The sequence below is a fragment of the Xenopus tropicalis genome, chromosome 3, assembly GCF_000004195.4.
Source record: "Xenopus tropicalis strain Nigerian chromosome 3, UCB_Xtro_10.0, whole genome shotgun sequence".
Lineage (NCBI taxonomy): Eukaryota > Metazoa > Chordata > Amphibia > Anura > Pipidae > Xenopus > Xenopus tropicalis.
In genome coordinates this window covers 4,047,761-4,065,639 of record NC_030679.2, presented here as the reverse complement: position 1 = coordinate 4,065,639, position 17,879 = coordinate 4,047,761, and the positions used below count along the sequence as shown (strand labels likewise).

At 46.4% G+C, this 17,879-nt stretch overlaps 1 protein-coding gene across 4 annotated transcripts in view; it reads right to left on the bottom strand.

Moving 5' to 3' along the window:
* Positions 1 to 16,269: 16,269 nt before the first annotated feature.
* The window catches only part of phf21b (PHD finger protein 21B), a 48,589-nt gene continuing 46,979 nt past the window's right edge, over positions 16,270 to 17,879 (bottom strand). For all 4 annotated transcript variants that reach the window (XM_031898490.1, XM_031898489.1, XM_002942067.5 and 1 more), the window contains exon 13: positions 16,270 to 17,462. In XM_031898490.1, the coding sequence (XP_031754350.1) occupies positions 17,211 to 17,462 (252 nt within the window). In that variant the 3' untranslated portion in view covers positions 16,270 to 17,210. The remainder of the gene's footprint in view (positions 17,463 to 17,879) is intronic.

Below are 17,879 nucleotides of genomic sequence, written 5' to 3'. Positions count from 1 at the left end.
GGGAAAGATGGGGGGTATATCTGTGCCTATAGATTATACAGTTACATTATGTGCATAAATGATATGGGGGTTACACTGTGAAAGTGGGGGGGGAAAGATGGGGGGTATATCTGTGCCTATATATTATACAGTTACATTATGTGCATATATGATATGGGGGTTACACTGTGACAGTGGGGGGGGGGGGGGAAAGATGGGGGGGTATATCTGTGCCTATATATTATACAGTTACATTATGTGCATATATGATATGGGGGTTACACTGTGACAGTGGGGGGGGGGGGCTGGGGGAAAGATGGGGGGTATATCTGTGCCTATATATTATACAGTTACATTATGTGCATATATGATATGGGGGTTACACTGTGACAGTGGGGGGGGGGGCTGGGGGAAAGATGGGGGGGTATATCTGTGCCTATATATTATACAGTTACATTATGTGCATATATGATATGGGGGTTACACTGTGACAGTGGGGGGGCTGGGGGAAAGATGGGGGGTATATCTGTGCCTATAGATTATACAGTTACATTATGTGCATATATGATATGGGGGTTACACTGTGACAGTGGGGGGGGGCTGGGGGAAAGATGGGGGGTATATCTGTGCCTATATATTATACAGTTACATTATGTGCATATATGATATGGGGGTGACACTGTGACAGTGGGGGGGGCTGGGGGAAAGATGGGGGGTATATCTGTGCCTATATATTATACAGTTACATTATGTGCATATATGATATGGGGGTTACACTGTGACAGTGGGGGGGGGGGGCTGGGGGAAAGATGGGGGGTATATCTGTGCCTATATATTATACAGTTACATTATGTGCATATATGATATGGGGGTTACACTGTGACAGTGGGGGGGGGGGCTGGGGGAAAGATGGGGGGGTATATCTGTGCCTATATATTATACAGTTACATTATGTGCATATATGATATGGGGGTTACACTGTGACAGTGGGGGGGGGGGCTGGGGGAAAGATGGGGGGTATATCTGTGCCTATATATTATACAGTTACATTATGTGCATATATGATATGGGGGTGACACTGTGACAGTGGGGGGGGGGGGGAAAGATGGGGGGTATATCTGTGCCTATATATTATACAGTTACATTATGTGCATATATGATATGGGGGTTACACTGTGACAGTGGGGGGGGGGGCTGGGGGAAAGATGGGGGGTATATCTGTGCCTATATATTATACAGTTACATTATGTGCATATATGATATGGGGGTTACACTGTGACAGTGGGGGGGGGGCTGGGGGAAAGATGGGGGGTATATCTGTGCCTATATATTATACAGTTACATTATGTGCATATATGATATGGGGGTTACACTGTGACAGTGGGGGGGGGGGCTGGGGGAAAGATGGGGGGTATATCTGTGCCTATATATTATACAGTTACATTATGTGCATATATGATATGGGGGTTACACTGTGACAGTGGGGGGGGGGGGGGGGGGCTGGGGGAAAGATGGGGGTATATCTGTGCCTATATATTATACAGTTACATTATGTGCATATATGATATGGGGGTTACACTGTGACAGTGGGGGGGGGGGGGGGGCTGGGGAAAGATGGGGGGTATATCTGTGCCTATATATTATACAGTTACATTATGTGCATATATGATATGGGGGTTACACTGTGACAGTGGGGGGGGGGGGGGAAAGATGGGGGGTATATCTGTGCCTATATATTATACAGTTACATTATGTGCATATATGATATGGGGGTTACACTGTGACAGTGGGGGGGGGGGCTGGGGGAAAGATGGGGGGTATATCTGTGCCTATATATTATACAGTTACATTATGTGCATATATGATATGGGGGTTACACTGTGACAGTGGGGGGGGGGAAGATGGGGGGTATATCTGTGCCTATATATTATACAGTTACATTATGTGCATATATGATATGGGGGTTACACTGTGACAGTGGGGGGGGGGGGGCTGTGTAGATAAGGGGGCCTATTGAGTGTAGGAGTTGCCATATCCCGGCTGTATCTCTATCTCTGATGTTGGATGAAATCTCATACATTATTCAGCAAAATTAATCTCACAGCAAAGATTCATGTTGCACAAATGTTTCACATTTCTTGCCTCTGTGAGGGGTCACGTAGAGCGGCCCCCCTGCGGTCGCTGTGATAACAGTTTCACTCTACAAATAATAATTGTTCCAACCCCCCCCCCCCAATCTCTCTCTACATCAAGGCAATTTTCAGATCATCTGTCTCAGCCAACGAGAAGCTGATTATAGTGAAGAGACCGGAGCAGATACAGCGCCTGCGACTCCCATTCATTTCTTATCAATAATAAATTTGATAAAGAAAAATTGTGTCCCCGTCGGTGTCGGCTCAGCATTGATAATCAGCCCCGTAACGTCCGTCCCACAGTCACAACTTGCTGCTCCCCGACTGAGCCAATTCATTACTGGGTGTTATAGTACTGGGGAAATACATTTATATAAATTGCGTATTTTATTTTTCGATCGACAGTATAATAAGGTATAGTTGTGTGCCCAGAACATTCCTTCTCTGTATATTTGTATTTATACATATGGGTAGGGGGTGCCATAGTGTTTCCCTTAGACAGTACAGTATGGGGGTACAGCTTATTGTGTGCCCAGAACATTCCTTCTCTGTATATTTGTATTTATACATATGGGTAGGGGGTGCCATAGTGTTTCCCTTAGACAGTACAGTATGGGGGTACAGCTTATTGTGTGCCCAGAACATTCCCTCTCTGTATATTTGTATTTATACATATGGGTAGGAGGTGCCATAGTGTTTCCCTTAGACAGTACAGTATGGGGGTACAGCTTATTGTGTGCCCAGAACATTCCCTCTCTGTATATTTGTATTTATACATATGGGTAGGAGGTGCCATAGTGTTTCCCTTAGACAGTACAGTATGGGGGTACAGCTTATTGTGTGCCCAGAACATTCCTTCTCTGTATATTTGTATTTATACATATGGGTAGGAGGTGCCATAGTGTTTCCCTTAGACAGTACAGTATGGGGGTACAGCTTATTGTGTGCCCAGAACATTCCCTCTCTGTATATTTGTATTTATACATATGGGTAGGAGGTGCCATAGTGTTTCCCTTAGACAGTACAGTATGGGGTACAGCTTATTGTGTGCCCAGAACATTCCCTCTCTGTATATTTGTATTTATACATATGGGTAGGGGGTGCCATAGTGTTTCCCTTAGACAGTACAGTATGGGGGTACAGCTTATTGTGTGCCCAGAACATTCCCTCTCTGTATATTTGTATTTATACATATGGGTAGGGGGTGCCATAGTGTTTCCCTTAGACAGTACAGTATGGGGGTACAGCTTATTGTGTGCCCAGAACATTCCTTCTCTGTATATTTGTATTTATACATATGGGTAGGGGGTGCCATAGTGTTTCCCTTAGACAGTACAGTATGGGGGTACAGCTTATTGTGTGCCCAGAACATTCCTTCTCTGTATATTTGTATTTATACATATGGGTAGGAGGTGCCATAGTGTTTCCCTTAGACAGTACAGTATGGGGGTACAGCTTATTGTGTGCCCAGAACATTCCCTCTCTGTATATTTGTATTTATACATATGGGTAGGAGGTGCCATAGTGTTTCCCTTAGACAGTACAGTATGGGGGTACAGCTTATTGTGTGCCCAGAACATTCCTTCTCTGTATATTTGTATTTATACATATGGGTAGGAGGTGCCATAGTGTTTCCCTTAGACAGTACAGTATGGGGGTACAGCTTATTGTGTGCCCAGAACATTCCTTCTCTGTATATTTGTATTTATACATATGGGTAGGAGGTGCCATAGTGTTTCCCTTAGACAGTACAGTATGGGGGTACAGCTTATTGTGTGCCCAGAACATTCCCTCTCTGTATATTTGTATTTATACATATGGGTAGGGGGTGCCATAGTGTTTCCCTTAGACAGTACAGTATGGGGGTACAGCTTATTGTGTGCCCAGAACATTCCTTCTCTGTATATTTGTATTTATACATATGGGTAGGGGGTGCCATAGTGTTTCCCTTAGACAGTACAGTATGGGGGTACAGCTTATTGTGTGCCCAGAACATTCCTTCTCTGTATATTTGTATTTATACATATGGGTAGGAGGTGCCATAGTGTTTCCCTTAGACAGTACAGTATGGGGGTACAGCTTATTGTGTGCCCAGAGCATTCCCTCTCTGTATATTTGTATTTATACATATGGGTAGGGGGTGCCATAGTGTTTCCCTTAGACAGTACAGTATGGGGGTACAGCTTATTGTGTGCCCAGAACATTCCCTCTCTGTATATTTGTATTTATACATATGGGTAGGGGGTGCCATAGTGTTTCCCTTAGACAGTACAGTATGGGGGTACAGCTTATTGTGTGCCCAGAACATTCCTTCTCTGTATATTTGTATTTATACATATGGGTAGGGGGTGCCATAGTGTTTCCCTTAGACAGTACAGTATGGGGGTACAGCTTATTGTGTGCCCAGAACATTCCTTCTCTGTATATTTGTATTTATACATATGGGTAGGAGGTGCCATAGTGTTTCCCTTAGACAGTACAGTATGGGGGTACAGCTTATTGTGTGCCCAGAACATTCCCTCTCTGTATATTTGTATTTATACATATGGGTAGGAGGTGCCATAGTGTTTCCCTTAGACAGTACAGTATGGGGGTACAGCTTATTGTGTGCCCAGAACATTCCTTCTCTGTATATTTGTATTTATACATATGGGTAGGGGGTGCCATAGTGTTTCCCTTAGACAGTACAGTATGTAACTTATGTACCTCCTGGCTCAGACAAGCAACCAATAGGGGGATGCCAAAAACATTCAGTAAAGCCCGTCCAACCAGTAGGGCAGAAAGATTGTTTGTGACTCCTCAAAAACCTCCTGAAGCCAATTGCCCCAGGGCCACAAACATATTAAGGAGTAATTAGAAGACACTTACTGTTAATTATCTCTCATTAAACGCAATAGCGGAGCCAACAGAAGGTTCTGTAAACAGTCGCTCTGATAAGGCCTGGGGGGGGTCTCGGCCGACTATTGTTCTGCACCATCTGTGCTCTCTGCACCTCTGGAGATGGAGATGGAGATGAAAAGGGGCAGTTATTTGGGGTCAGATCCAGCTCTGTTTATAACAATGGGTGCCCCACCCTTGGGAGAGGGGTCTGGGAGACCCTGTGGCTAAGGGAACATCACAATGGATGGAGTTGGACTTAGATCAAGACCTGGGCAGGTATAAACCAGCATGGAGACCTGGTAACTAAGGGTAAGGTTCCAATAAGCATGGAGACCTGGTAACTAAGGGTAAGGTCCCACTGAGCATGGAGACCTGGTAACTAAGTGTAAGGTCCCGACGAGCATGGAGACCCGGTAACTAAGGGTAAGGTCCCACTGAGCATGGAGACCCGGTAACTAAGGGTAAGGTCCCGACGAGCGTGGAGACCCTGTAACTAAGGGTAAGGTCCCACTGAGCAAGGAGACCTGGTAACTAAGGGTAAGGTCCCACTGAGCATGGAGACCCGGTAACTAAGGGTAAGGTCCCGACGAGCATGGAGACCTGGTAACTAAGGGTAAGGTCCCGACGAGCATGGAGACCTGGTAACTAAGGGTAAGGTCCCGACGAGCATGGAGACCCGGTAACTAAGGGTAAGGTCCCGACGAGCATGGAGACCCTGTAACTAAGGTAAGGTCCCGACGAGCATGGAGACCCTGTAACTAAGGGTAAGGTCCCGACGAGCATGGAGACCCGGTAACTAAGGGTAAGGTCCCGACGAGCATGGAGACCCGGTAACTAAGGGTAAGGTCCCGACGAGCATGGAGACCCTGTAACTAAGGGTAAGGTGGAGACGAGAGCATGGAGACCCGGTAACTAAGGGTAAGGTCCCGACGAGCATGGAGACCCGGTAACTAAGGGTAAGGTCCCGACGAGCATGGAGACCCGGTAACTAAGGGTAAGGTCCCGACGAGCATGGAGACCGGTAACTAAGGGTAAGGTCCCGACGAGCATGGAGACCCGGTAACTAAGGGTAAGGTCCCACGAGCATGGAGACCCGGTAACTAAGGGTAAGGTCCCGACGAGCATGGAGACCCGGTAACTAAGGGTAAGGTCCCGACGAGCATGGAGACCCGGTAACTAAGGGTAAGGTCCCGACGAGCATAGAGACCCTGTAACTAAGGGTAAGGTCCCACTGAGCATGGAGACCCGGTAACTAAGGGTAAGGTCCCACTGAGCATGGAGACCCGGTAACTAAGGGTAAGGTCCCACTGAGCATGGAGACCCTGTAACTAAGGGTAAGGTCCCGACGAGCATGGAGACCCGGTAACTAAGGGTAAGGTCCCGACGAGCATGGAGACCCGGTAACTAAGGGTAAGGTCCCGACGAGCATAGAGACCCTGTAACTAAGGGTAAGGTCCCGACGAGCATGGAGACCCGGTAACTAAGGGTAAGGTCCCGACGAGCATGGAGACCCGGTAACTAAGGGTAAGGTCCCGACGAGCATGGAGACCCGGTAACTAAGGGTAAGGTCCCGACGAGCATGGAGACCCGGTAACTAAGGGTAAGGTCCCGACGAGCATGGAGACCCTGTAACTAAGGGTAAGGTCCCGACGAGCATGGAGACCCTGTAACTAAGGGTAAGGTCCCGACGAGCATGGAGACCCGGTAACTAAGGGTAAGGTCCCGACGAGCATGGAGACCCGGTAACTAAGGGTAAGGTCCCGACGAGCATAGAGACCCTGTAACTAAGGGTAAGGTCCCGACGAGCATGGAGACCCGGTAACTAAGGGTAAGGTCCCGACGAGCATGGAGACCCGGTAACTAAGGGTAAGGTCCCGACGAGCATAGAGACCCTGTAACTAAGGGTAAGGTCCCGACGAGCATGGAGACCCGGTAACTAAGGGTAAGGTCCCGACGAGCATGGAGACCCTGTAACTAAGGGTAAGGTCCCGACGAGCATGGAGACCCTGTAACTAAGGGTAAGGTCCCGACGAGCATGGAGACCCGGTAACTAAGGGTAAGGTCCCGACGAGCATGGAGACCCGGTAACTAAGGGTAAGGTCCCGACGAGCATGGAGACCCTGTAACTAAGGGTAAGGTCCCGACGAGCATGGAGACCCGGTAACTAAGGGTAAGGTCCCGACGAGCATGGAGACCCGGTAACTAAGGGTAAGGTCCCGACGAGCATGGAGACCCGGTAACTAAGGGTAAGGTCCCGACGAGCATGGAGACCCGGTAACTAAGGGTAAGGTCCCGACGAGCATAGAGACCCTGTAACTAAGGGTAAGGTCCCGACGAGCATGGAGACCCGGTAACTAAGGGTAAGGTCCCGACGAGCATGGAGACCCGGTAACTAAGGGTAAGGTCCCGACGAGCATAGAGACCCTGTAACTAAGGGTAAGGTCCCGACGAGCATGGAGACCCGGTAACTAAGGGTAAGGTCCCGACGAGCATGGAGACCCTGTAACTAAGGGTAAGGTCCCGACGAGCATGGAGACCCTGTAACTAAGGGTAAGGTCCCGACGAGCATGGAGACCCGGTAACTAAGGGTAAGGTCCCGACGAGCATGGAGACCCGGTAACTAAGGGTAAGGTCCCGACGAGCATAGAGACCCTGTAACTAAGGGTAAGGTCCCGACGAGCATGGAGACCCGGTAACTAAGGGTAAGGTCCCGACGAGCATGGAGACCCGGTAACTAAGGGTAAGGTCCCGACGAGCATGGAGACCCGGTAACTAAGGGTAAGGTCCCGACGAGCATGGAGACCCTGTAACTAAGGAATAGGGCACGATGGGTGGATCTGGACAAACATGGACAATGTATCAGCCCATGAATGCCCTAGGGACAATGACATGGGGCAAATCAGGGCAATTCCAGCTCAGCAGATGGGCGCAACTTGGAATCTTTTATTCATTGGTTGAGCAGTTTGGTTCAGTAGGTCCCACCCCAACAGGCGAATGGTATGAGGGGGCCGGGGGGCGGGGTCTCAAACACATACACTCAGCATATTCTACATTATTATCATTAAATGGCTACGCTGTACAGATCCTTCTGAATGATCTGATTGGCCGCCAGTGTCCCGCTGGTTATACCCACACGCCCCATTCGCCTCATTTTCCAATTTGGGAGCTTTTGGGTTTATTTAAGAATTTGCCCCCACGCGAGAGCCTGGAAATCTGAACCCATTGTACTTCCAGGGATTTGCGTCCAATTAACCCAATAAACCCTTCTGTTAATGTATTGGGCATTTATATCTCCGCCCCCAGAGCTGGTTGGGGGGGGGTGGGCATGCAGCACGCGACCCCCTACAGAGAACATTAAAAAAAAAAAAAAAATAGAAAATTAAATTTTTTTCCCCTCGGAGATTAAAGCCGAGTGTAAGTCGACATATTTCCGTACCCACATTAATTACCGTACTGAGCCCCCGCGGCGCCGTCTCATTGGCTCCTGTCCCTCAGCCAACTGCTGGGTCTCACGGTAACGTTACAGCCCGGTTTGATCTTCATTAGAAACGACTTGGGTTTTAAAGAGATTATTTTAATGAACACACAGCTAGGAATCAGGGGAGGGGAGGCTCAGCTAGGAATCAGGGGAGGGGGGGCTCAGCTAGGAATTGGGGGCACAGCAAGAAGTCAGGGGGCACAGCTAGGAATCGGGGGGGGCACAGGTAGCAATCGGGGGGGGGTGATACAACTCCCCAATACCCATTCATTCCTCATTCTCACTGGGTTTATAGTTATGTGTAACTGTCACTGTGTCTGTCCCTTTCCCTTCCCTGCACTGCTGGTTCTGACTCCTGATACAACTCCCCAATACCCATTCATTCCTCATTCTCACTGGGTTTATAGTTATGTGTAACTGTCACTGTGTCTGTCCCTTTCCCTTCCCTGCACTGCTGGTTCTGACTCCTGATACAACTCCCCAATATCCATTCATTCCTCATTCTCACTGGGTTTATAGTTATGTGTAACTGTCACTGTGTCTGTCCCTTTCCCTTCCCTGCACTGCTGGTTCTGACTCCTGATACAACTCCCCAATATCCATTCATTCCTCATTCTCACTGGGTTTATAGTTATGTGTAACTGTCACTGTGTCTGTCCCTTCCCTGCACTGCTGGTTCTGACTCCTGATACAACTCCCCAATATCCATTCATTTCTCATTCTCACTGGGTTTATAGTTATGTGTAACTGTCACTGTGTCTGTCCCTTTCCCTTCCCTGCACTGCTGGTTCTGACTCCTGATACAACTCCCCAATATCCATTCATTCCTCATTCTCACTGGGTTTATAGTTATGTGTAACTGTCACTGTGTCTGTCCCTTTCCCTTCCCTGCACTGCTGGTTCTCACTCCTGATACAACTCCCCAATATCCATTCATTCCTCATTCTCACTGGGTTTATAGTTATGTGTAACTGTCACTGTGCCTGTCCCTTTCCCTTCCCTGCACTGCTGGTTCTGACTCCTGATACAACTCCCCAATACCCATTCATCCCTCATTCTCACTGGGTTTATAGTTATGTGTAACTGTCACTGTGCCTGTCCCTTTCCCTTCCCTGCACTGCTGGTTCTGACTCCTGATACAACTCCCCAATACCCATTCATCCCTCATTCTCACTGGGTTTATAGTTATGTGTAACTGTCACTGTGTCTGTCCCTTTCCCTTCCCTGCACTGCTGGTTCTGACTCCTGATACAACTCCCCAATATCCATTCATTCCTCATTCTCACTGGGTTTATAGTTATGTGTAACTGTCACTGTGTCTGTCCCTTTCCCTTCCCTGCACTGCTGGTTCTGACTCCTGATACAACTCCCCAATATCCATTCATCCCTCATTCTCACTGGGTTTATAGTTATGTGTAACTGTCACTGTGTCTGTCCCTTTCCCTTCCCTGCACTGCTGGTTCTGACTCCTGATACAACTCCCCAATACCCATTCATCCCTCATTCTCACTGGGTTTATAGTTATGTGTAACTGTCACTGTGTCTGTCCCTTTCCCTTCCCTGCACTGCTGGTTCTGACTCCTGATACAACTCCCCAATACCCATTCATCCCTCATTCTCACTGGGTTTATAGTTATGTGTAACTGTCACTGTGTCTGTCCCTTTCCCTTCCCTGCACTGCTGGTTCTGACTCCTGATACAACTCCCCAATATCCATTCATCCCTCATTCTCACTGGGTTTATAGTTATGTGTAACTGTCACTGTGTCTGTCCCTTTCCCTTCCCTGCACTGCTGGTTCTGACTCCTGATACAACTCCCCAATACCCATTCATCCCACATTCTCACTGGGTTTATAGTTATGTGTAACTGTCACTGTGTCTGTCCCTTTCCCTTCCCTGCACTGCTGGTTCTGACTCCTGATACAACTCCCCAATATCCATTCATTCCTCATTCTCACTGGGTTTATAGTTATGTGTAACTGTCACTGTGTCTGTCCCTTTCCCTTCCCTGCACTGCTGGTTCTGACTCCTGATACAACTCCCCAATATCCATTCATTCCTCATTCTCACTGGGTTTATAGTTATGTGTAACTGTCACTGTGTCTGTCAGTCCCTTTCTGCTCTGTAGCCCAATAATCAGCTGTTTCAGGAGTGAGAACCGGCAGCACAGCTAATATACGCAGCCAGACAAAGCAATGTAAACGTATCCCTGTATTCTCACAGCTGCTCCTTGTGGTACCAAGATAGTCAGTGGCCAATCATTGCCTTTTGTTGGCTTGCCCTTCAGCTTCAGTTCTTCAAGTTTAAAGGGGAAGTTTACCTTTAAATTACATTTTAGTATGATGTAGACATTGATATTCTAAGACGAACTGTAATTGGTCTTCATTGTTTGTTTTTTAGCTTTCCTTTTTGTTCAGCAGCTCTCTAGTTTTATATTTCAGTAGCTACCTGGTTGCTAGGGTCTTGTGTACCTTAGCAACCAGGGAGTGGTTTGAATGAGAGACGGGTATATGAATAGGAGAGGGGCTGAATAGAAAGATAAGGAATAAAAAGTAACAATAACAATAAAACTGGAGCCTCACAGAGCAATAGGTTTTTGGTTGCTAGGGTCCAAGTTACCTTAGTAACCAGGGAGTGGTTTGAATCAGAGCCAGGAATATGAATAGGGGGAGGGGCCTAAACAGAAAGATAAGGAATAAAAAGTAACAATAACAATAAAACTGGAGCCTCACAGAGCAATAGGGTTTGGCTGCCGGGGTCAGTGACCCCCATTTGAAAGCTACAAAGAGGCAGAAGAAGAAGGGAAATAATTAAAAAACCTATATAAAATAATGAAGACCAACTGCAAAGTTGCTTAGGCCATTCTATAACATACTAAAAGTTGAACCTACCCCTTTTAAGATACATCTGACCTCCCAGGATGTCTCACTGCCCATAAACCAAGGGGGCAAATCTATTTGCCCGCCCCATGCATATACAGTGGCTTGCAAAAGTATTCGGCCCCCTTGAGCTTTCCCACATTTTGTCACATTACAGCCACAAACATGAATCCATTTTATTGGAATTCCACGGGAAAGACCAATACAAAGTGGGGTACACGTGAGAAGTGGAAGGAAAATCATACATGATTCCAAACATTTTTTACAAATAAATAAGTGCAAAGTGGGGGGTGCGTAATTATTCAGCCCCCCAATACTCTGTAGAACCCCCTTTTGCTGCAATTCCAGCTGCCAGGCTTTAGGGTATGTCTCTACCCGCTTTGCCCATCTACAGACTGAAATCCTTGCCCATTCTTCTTTGCAAAACAGCTCCAGCTCAGTCAGATTAGATGGTCAGCCTTTGGGAACAGCAGTTTTAAGATCTTGCCACAGATTCTCCATTGGATTTAGATCTGGGCTGTGATTGGGCCAGTCTAACACATGGATATGTTTGGGTTTAACCATTTGTTGCCCTGGCTTTATGTTTAGGGTCTTTGCCCTGCTGGAAGGGGAACCTCCGCCCCAGTCTCAAGTCTTTTGCAGACTCCAAGAGGTTTTCTTCCAAGATTGCCCTGTATTTGGCTCCATCCATCTTCCCATCAACTCTGAGCAGCTTCCCTGTCCCTGCTGAAGAGAAGCCCCCCCAGAGCATGATGCTGCCCCCCCCATATGTGACAGTGGGGATGGTGGGGTCAGAGTGATGTGCAGGGTTAGTTTTCCGCCACACATAGCGTTCTGCATTTTGGCCAAAAAGTTCCATTTTGGTCTCATCTGACCAGAGCCCCTTCTCCCACATGTTTGCTGCCCCAGGCAATGTCATGGGCAACTGACTGCACTCAGACCAAAGGGGGCTGAATAATTACGCACACCCCACTTTGCACTTATTTATTTGTAAAAAAATGTTTGGAATCATGTATGATTTTCCTTCCACTTCTCACGTGTACCCCACTTTGTATTGGTCTCTCCCGTGTACCCCACTTTGTATTGGTCTTTCCCGTGGAATTCCAATAAAATGGATTCGTGTTTGTGGCTGTAATGTGACAAAATGTGGAAAAGTTCAAGGGGGCCCAATACTTTTGCAAGCCACTGTATATGCCCAACCTGTACAGCCAGGCATTCAGGGGAGCACCCATAGGTGCTTACATACAGCAGCAAACATTTATATAAAATTCTACAGCCAAGCAGAGGTAGAATAAACAAAGGAAGCATCTGATTGGTCGCCACAGACTGTGGGATCCAGGCCCACCATGGGAGGGGGGGGGGGTACCATTGTCCCTCCTTTTATAAGGGGCCCCAGTCCTATCACAAAAGTTACGCAACTTGCGTATGTTATGCATAAAGTTGGGCCCGATGTTTACTTAACTTACGCAAAGACTTACGTTATTTTCGTAGAAACTTACGTCACTTACGTATAAACCCCGCTGACCCCCCAATTTACAATACTGACTTATTAGCTCATTAATTACTGTTACTGTTTATATGAACTCCTACTGACTGGTTATTGGGCCCCACAGTAACATCATTGGGCCCCGACCCTTACGCAGTTTGTGTAACTTATGCAATAATGTACGTAACTTCCATATCAACCAATGACAGCGCAGAGCAGGGGCAGGTAGGTGGGAAGGGGTTAAACTCAGGGCAAACCCCACTGACCCCCAATAAACAGACTGACTTATGAGCTCATTAATTACTGTTACTGTTTATATGAACTCCTACTGACTGGTTATTGGGCCCCACAGTAACATCATTGAGCCCCGACACTTACGCACTTTCCGTAACTTACGCAAAAACTTACGTCACTTACGTATAAACCCCACTGACCCCCCCCCCCCCCCCCCCCTCATTTACAATACTGACTTATTAGCTCATTAATTACTGTTACTATTTATATGAACTACTACTGACTGGTTATTGGGCCCCACAGTAACATCATTGGGCCCCGACACTTACGCAGTTTGCGTAACTTACGTACGTAAACTCCATATCAAGCAATGACAGCGCAGAGCAGGGGCAGGTAGGTGGGAAGGGGTTAAACTTGGGGCACTGACCCCCAATAAACAGACTTATTAGCACATTAATCAATGGAACTCTTTATATGAACGGCTTATTATAGTCAAAAGGTTGGTACTTGAGTGGGGGATTCTGATTGGCTGCCACAGGCTCCCGGATCGTCGCAGCCCCTAGAAACCAATGGAAAGAGACGAGACGAAATATTCAATCATTTTAATGCATCATATAGAAGTAAAACTACATTGGCATATTTAGGACAAACACTTTTTCTCTATGCACACTACCAAATGGACCGTTCCCTTGCACCCCGGGGCGCCCCCCAAAGGAGCCCGAAAGCGTCGCTCCGAAGCCATTTTGTTTTGTTTTTTCCCCTTTCGGCACTTGAGGGAAGGCAGTAAAATAAAAAATAAAACTATTTTGAACAGTTCTTTATCCTCAGAAATCCCTCGCAAAATGGAAATAAAAATCGAAAAAGCAAACCGGCGGAATCGTAGTAGGAGGAGCCAAGGTTTTTTTGTTTTTTCTTTGCTCAAGTCTGTTCTTTGTTCGTCAATAAAAGAATATAAAAAATCTTGTTCAGCCCAGTGTTACGTGTAATAAAATAGATCTGTATTAGTACTGCACAGTATCTCCCGGAGTCGCGGATACGACACAAAAAAAAAATTAAATTAAAAAAGGGGTGGGGCATGAGCGGTAAGGGGAGGTCCCCCTCCCGGTAGCCGATTTCCCCCATTGGCCGGCTTGTGATATGTCCGTGCCTCGGGTTCCTTCCTATAAAGCAAACTCTCAATATGAGATCAATTAATTATGGATTAGGAATAACGAGCAGCCGGTAAAAAAAAAAATCAATAAATAAATACATAAATACGTGGAAAAAAAAAACTGCTGTTACCATGGCTACCACAGCAGCCTTGATTACACGAGTAGGCAATGATTGGCCGACGGGATCCTTAAGTACCGCCCACATAGAAAATCAGTCCTGAAGCAAGGGGGGGTGGGCGGGGTTTATGTGGTGCTAGGGGTGTGGCCGCCCCGTGGGGTTGCAGAGAAGGTGCATTTGGGTCCCGTTCCTTCTCCTCCGAGCTCTAACGCATTCACTTACACATGAATCGCCGTGAATGCAGTTACATACAAAATAAAGGGTAAGTAAAGCTTAACAAAAAATACACTGGAAATGCTACACATTATACTTTGGGCTTCCCCGCAGGCCTTTAGCAGGGAAGATCTGAGCCCCTAGAGATGCCCCCGGTAGCCCCCTTGCCGATTCCCAGCACATACCCTGGGCTGCTGGCACTTACCTGAGCTTAGGGAGTCACGTTGCACGGCAGCATAGAAACCAGTGCAGTCTGCAGATGACGCTCACTTTCTGCTCGATGGTTTCCCACAATGCCTAAGCTTCTCAGCTGCAGCCCACTGAGCGTGTGCGGTGCCACCGACACACACAAGATGGCCGAACAAGCTGGGGGGGCTGCCGGGGGCAACTGCTGGATCGTTACCCCTATAGGGCGCCGGGACAGTCAGTACAGTATATAAAATACACCATTTCTAGCCAGATTCTGTTAGTAAATCACATTTAAAGTACTCGGCAATTTATTGCAACAGGAAGATCACCAAGTTATGGAATGAACTCTTAGTATGATACAGAATCGCCAATTACTAGCAACTTTTCAATTGGTCTTTTTTTTAAAATTTTAATAGTTTTTGAATTATTTGCCTTCCATTCCAGCTTTCAAATGGGGGTCACTGACCCCGGCAGCCAAACCCTATTGCTCTGTGAGGCTCCAGTTTTATTGTTATTGTTACTTTTTATTCCTTATCTTTCTATTCAGCCCCTCCCCTATTCATATTCCAGTCTCTCATCCAAACCACCCCCTGGTTGCTAAGGTAACTTGGACCCTAGCAACCAAAAACCTATTGCTCTGTGAGGCTCCAGTTTTATTGTTACTTTTAATTCCTTATCTTTCTATTCAGCCCCTCCCCTATTCATATTCCTGTCTCTCATTCAAGCCACTCCCTGGTTGCTAAGGTAAGTTGAGCCCTAGCAACAGGATAACTGACCCCGGCAGCCAAACCCTATTGCTCTGTGAGGCTCCAGTTTTATTGTTATTGTTACTTTTTATTCCTTATCTTTCTATTCAGCCCCTCTCCTATACCAGTCTTTCATTCAAACCGCTTCCTGGTTACTAAGGTACACAAGACCCTAGCAACCAGGTAGCGCCTAAAATATAAAACTGGAGAGCTGCTGAACAAAAAGGAAAATAACTGGGAAAACACACAAAATAAAAAATAAAGACCAATTGCAAATATTAATGTCTACATCATACTAAAATGTATTCATACATTTTAGTATTATTATTCAGCGTCCAGTTTCCTTGTTCATACCGCTGCCTGGTTGCTAAGGTAACTTGGACTCTAGCAACCAAAAACCTACTGCTCTGTGAGGCTCCAGTTTTATTGTTACTTTATATTCCTTATCTTTCTATTCAGTGTCCAGTTCCAGTTCCTTGTTCATACCGCTGCCTGGTTGCTAGGGTAACTTGGACCCTAGCAACAAGACAGCAAACTCAAAACTGGAAAGACACTGAGCAAAAGTGAAATCGTTCAAAAACCACAAATAATAAAAAATGAAGACCAATTGCAAATTGTCTCAGAATAGTGCTCTGTACATCATACTAAGTATTTTTAATTAAAGACATTTTCAACCAGTTCAGCCCCTTCTCCCCAAGTAAATAAATATGCAAGAAAACAAATAAAAAATAAATATTCGTCGTATAAAAACCAAGCGATATGTTTGGATGAGGCAGTAAATTTCTTTTTTTTTTTTTTTTCCTGTACCGTTAAAAGCAGATCATTTTCTGCCGGCGACAAAAATAAAATAAAAAGAGTTTTCTATTTCTTCCTTTCACATATTTTACAGTAAAAATGCAGTACAAAAAGTTTAATTTTTTTTTTTGTGGGTTTTTTTTTGGCATATCGTCTGTACTGGCAAGAAAAGAAGAAAAAAACCAAACAGAAATAGTGTTTTTTTTGTACCAAAATCTAAATAAATCGCCAAATATACCGACTTTGTCTTTGTGATAAATCTTTCTGGAACGAAAATAAAAACAAACGAAAACCTCCATGAGAAAAATACATCGATAGCAAAAAAATAAAGTCAAAGGGGACCCGCGGGAAAGTCCGGCCGCGCGTCGACGAGCGTGAAAATACTTCCATCTCCCCCCGCTAAAAAGGCGACGGGTTGGAGAGTTTTATAGGTTAATACTGAAAAACTATCTGTTTGTTTGAAGGCTCCGAGTTGCACCAAACTTATCCCCCCCCCCACTTTTTTTTTTTTATTTTCCCACCAGTCCCGTAAAACAATTGCCCTGAACAAAGATGGCGGTTTTGTATTTCATTAAATTCCCTATTTCCCCATCTGTGTTCCCCCAAAATAGATCCCCGCCCCATCTAAATCTACCATATAATTAGTCCTTTTTATTTCTTATGCTCGTTCCCCCCCACCCCACCCCCCTTCCAAGACTCGTCCACTTGGCCCTTTGTTTTTTTTGCTTAAAGTTTTTTTTGTTGAATTCAGAAGAATATTAAGGCCAAAGTAAAAAGGAACAGAGGAAAGTGATGAGCACTGTGTCATGGTGCCAAGCAGGTCCTACCGCTCACAAATGGCCGGTTCCATTCCTCTCCCCCCAAAGCCCCTTTTTGTATCTTCCCTCTTCTTGGCAACGGTTGCTGAAAGTATTGTTTCACGTGGCTCTGTCAGTCGTGGCTCTGAGAGTGCTGGGGGCCTTTGTGTAGAGCGCCGGCGACGGCAGGTGATGGTTTGATCCAAGGGACAGTCAACGGAGGGGAGGAAGAAGAAGAGGAGGAAGAGGGGGAGGCGGTGGTTGTCATGGTGACCTGAATCATCTGCTCACTCTGTATCAGTTTAATGAGAGTTTTGAGGCGTTCCAGAGAGGACTGGGTCCCTTTCTGCTGGGCCAGCAAGTTACTCTTTAGCTCCAAGCATTTCTGTCAGACAAAGATAAGAAAAAAAGGAAAAATTAATTTACATTTGGATTCAGCACAGGGAATGATGCACAGGGATAGTTTAGTATTTTCAGGGACTGATGGGAATGGGATAGGGACCTTAGATTGTAAGCTCACTGGGGCAGGGACTGATGGGAATGTGATAGGGACCTTAGATTGTAAGCTCACTGGGGCAGGGGCTGATGGGAATGGGATAGGGACCTTAGATTGTAAGCTCACTGGGGCAGGGGCTGATGGGAATGGGATAGGGACCTTAGATTGTAAGCTTTCTGGGGCAGGGACTGATGGGATAGGGACCTTAGATTGTAAGCTCACTGGGGCAGGGGCTGATGGGAATGTGATAGGGCCCTTAGATTGTAAGCTCACTGGGGCAGGGACTGATGGGAATGGGATAGGGAC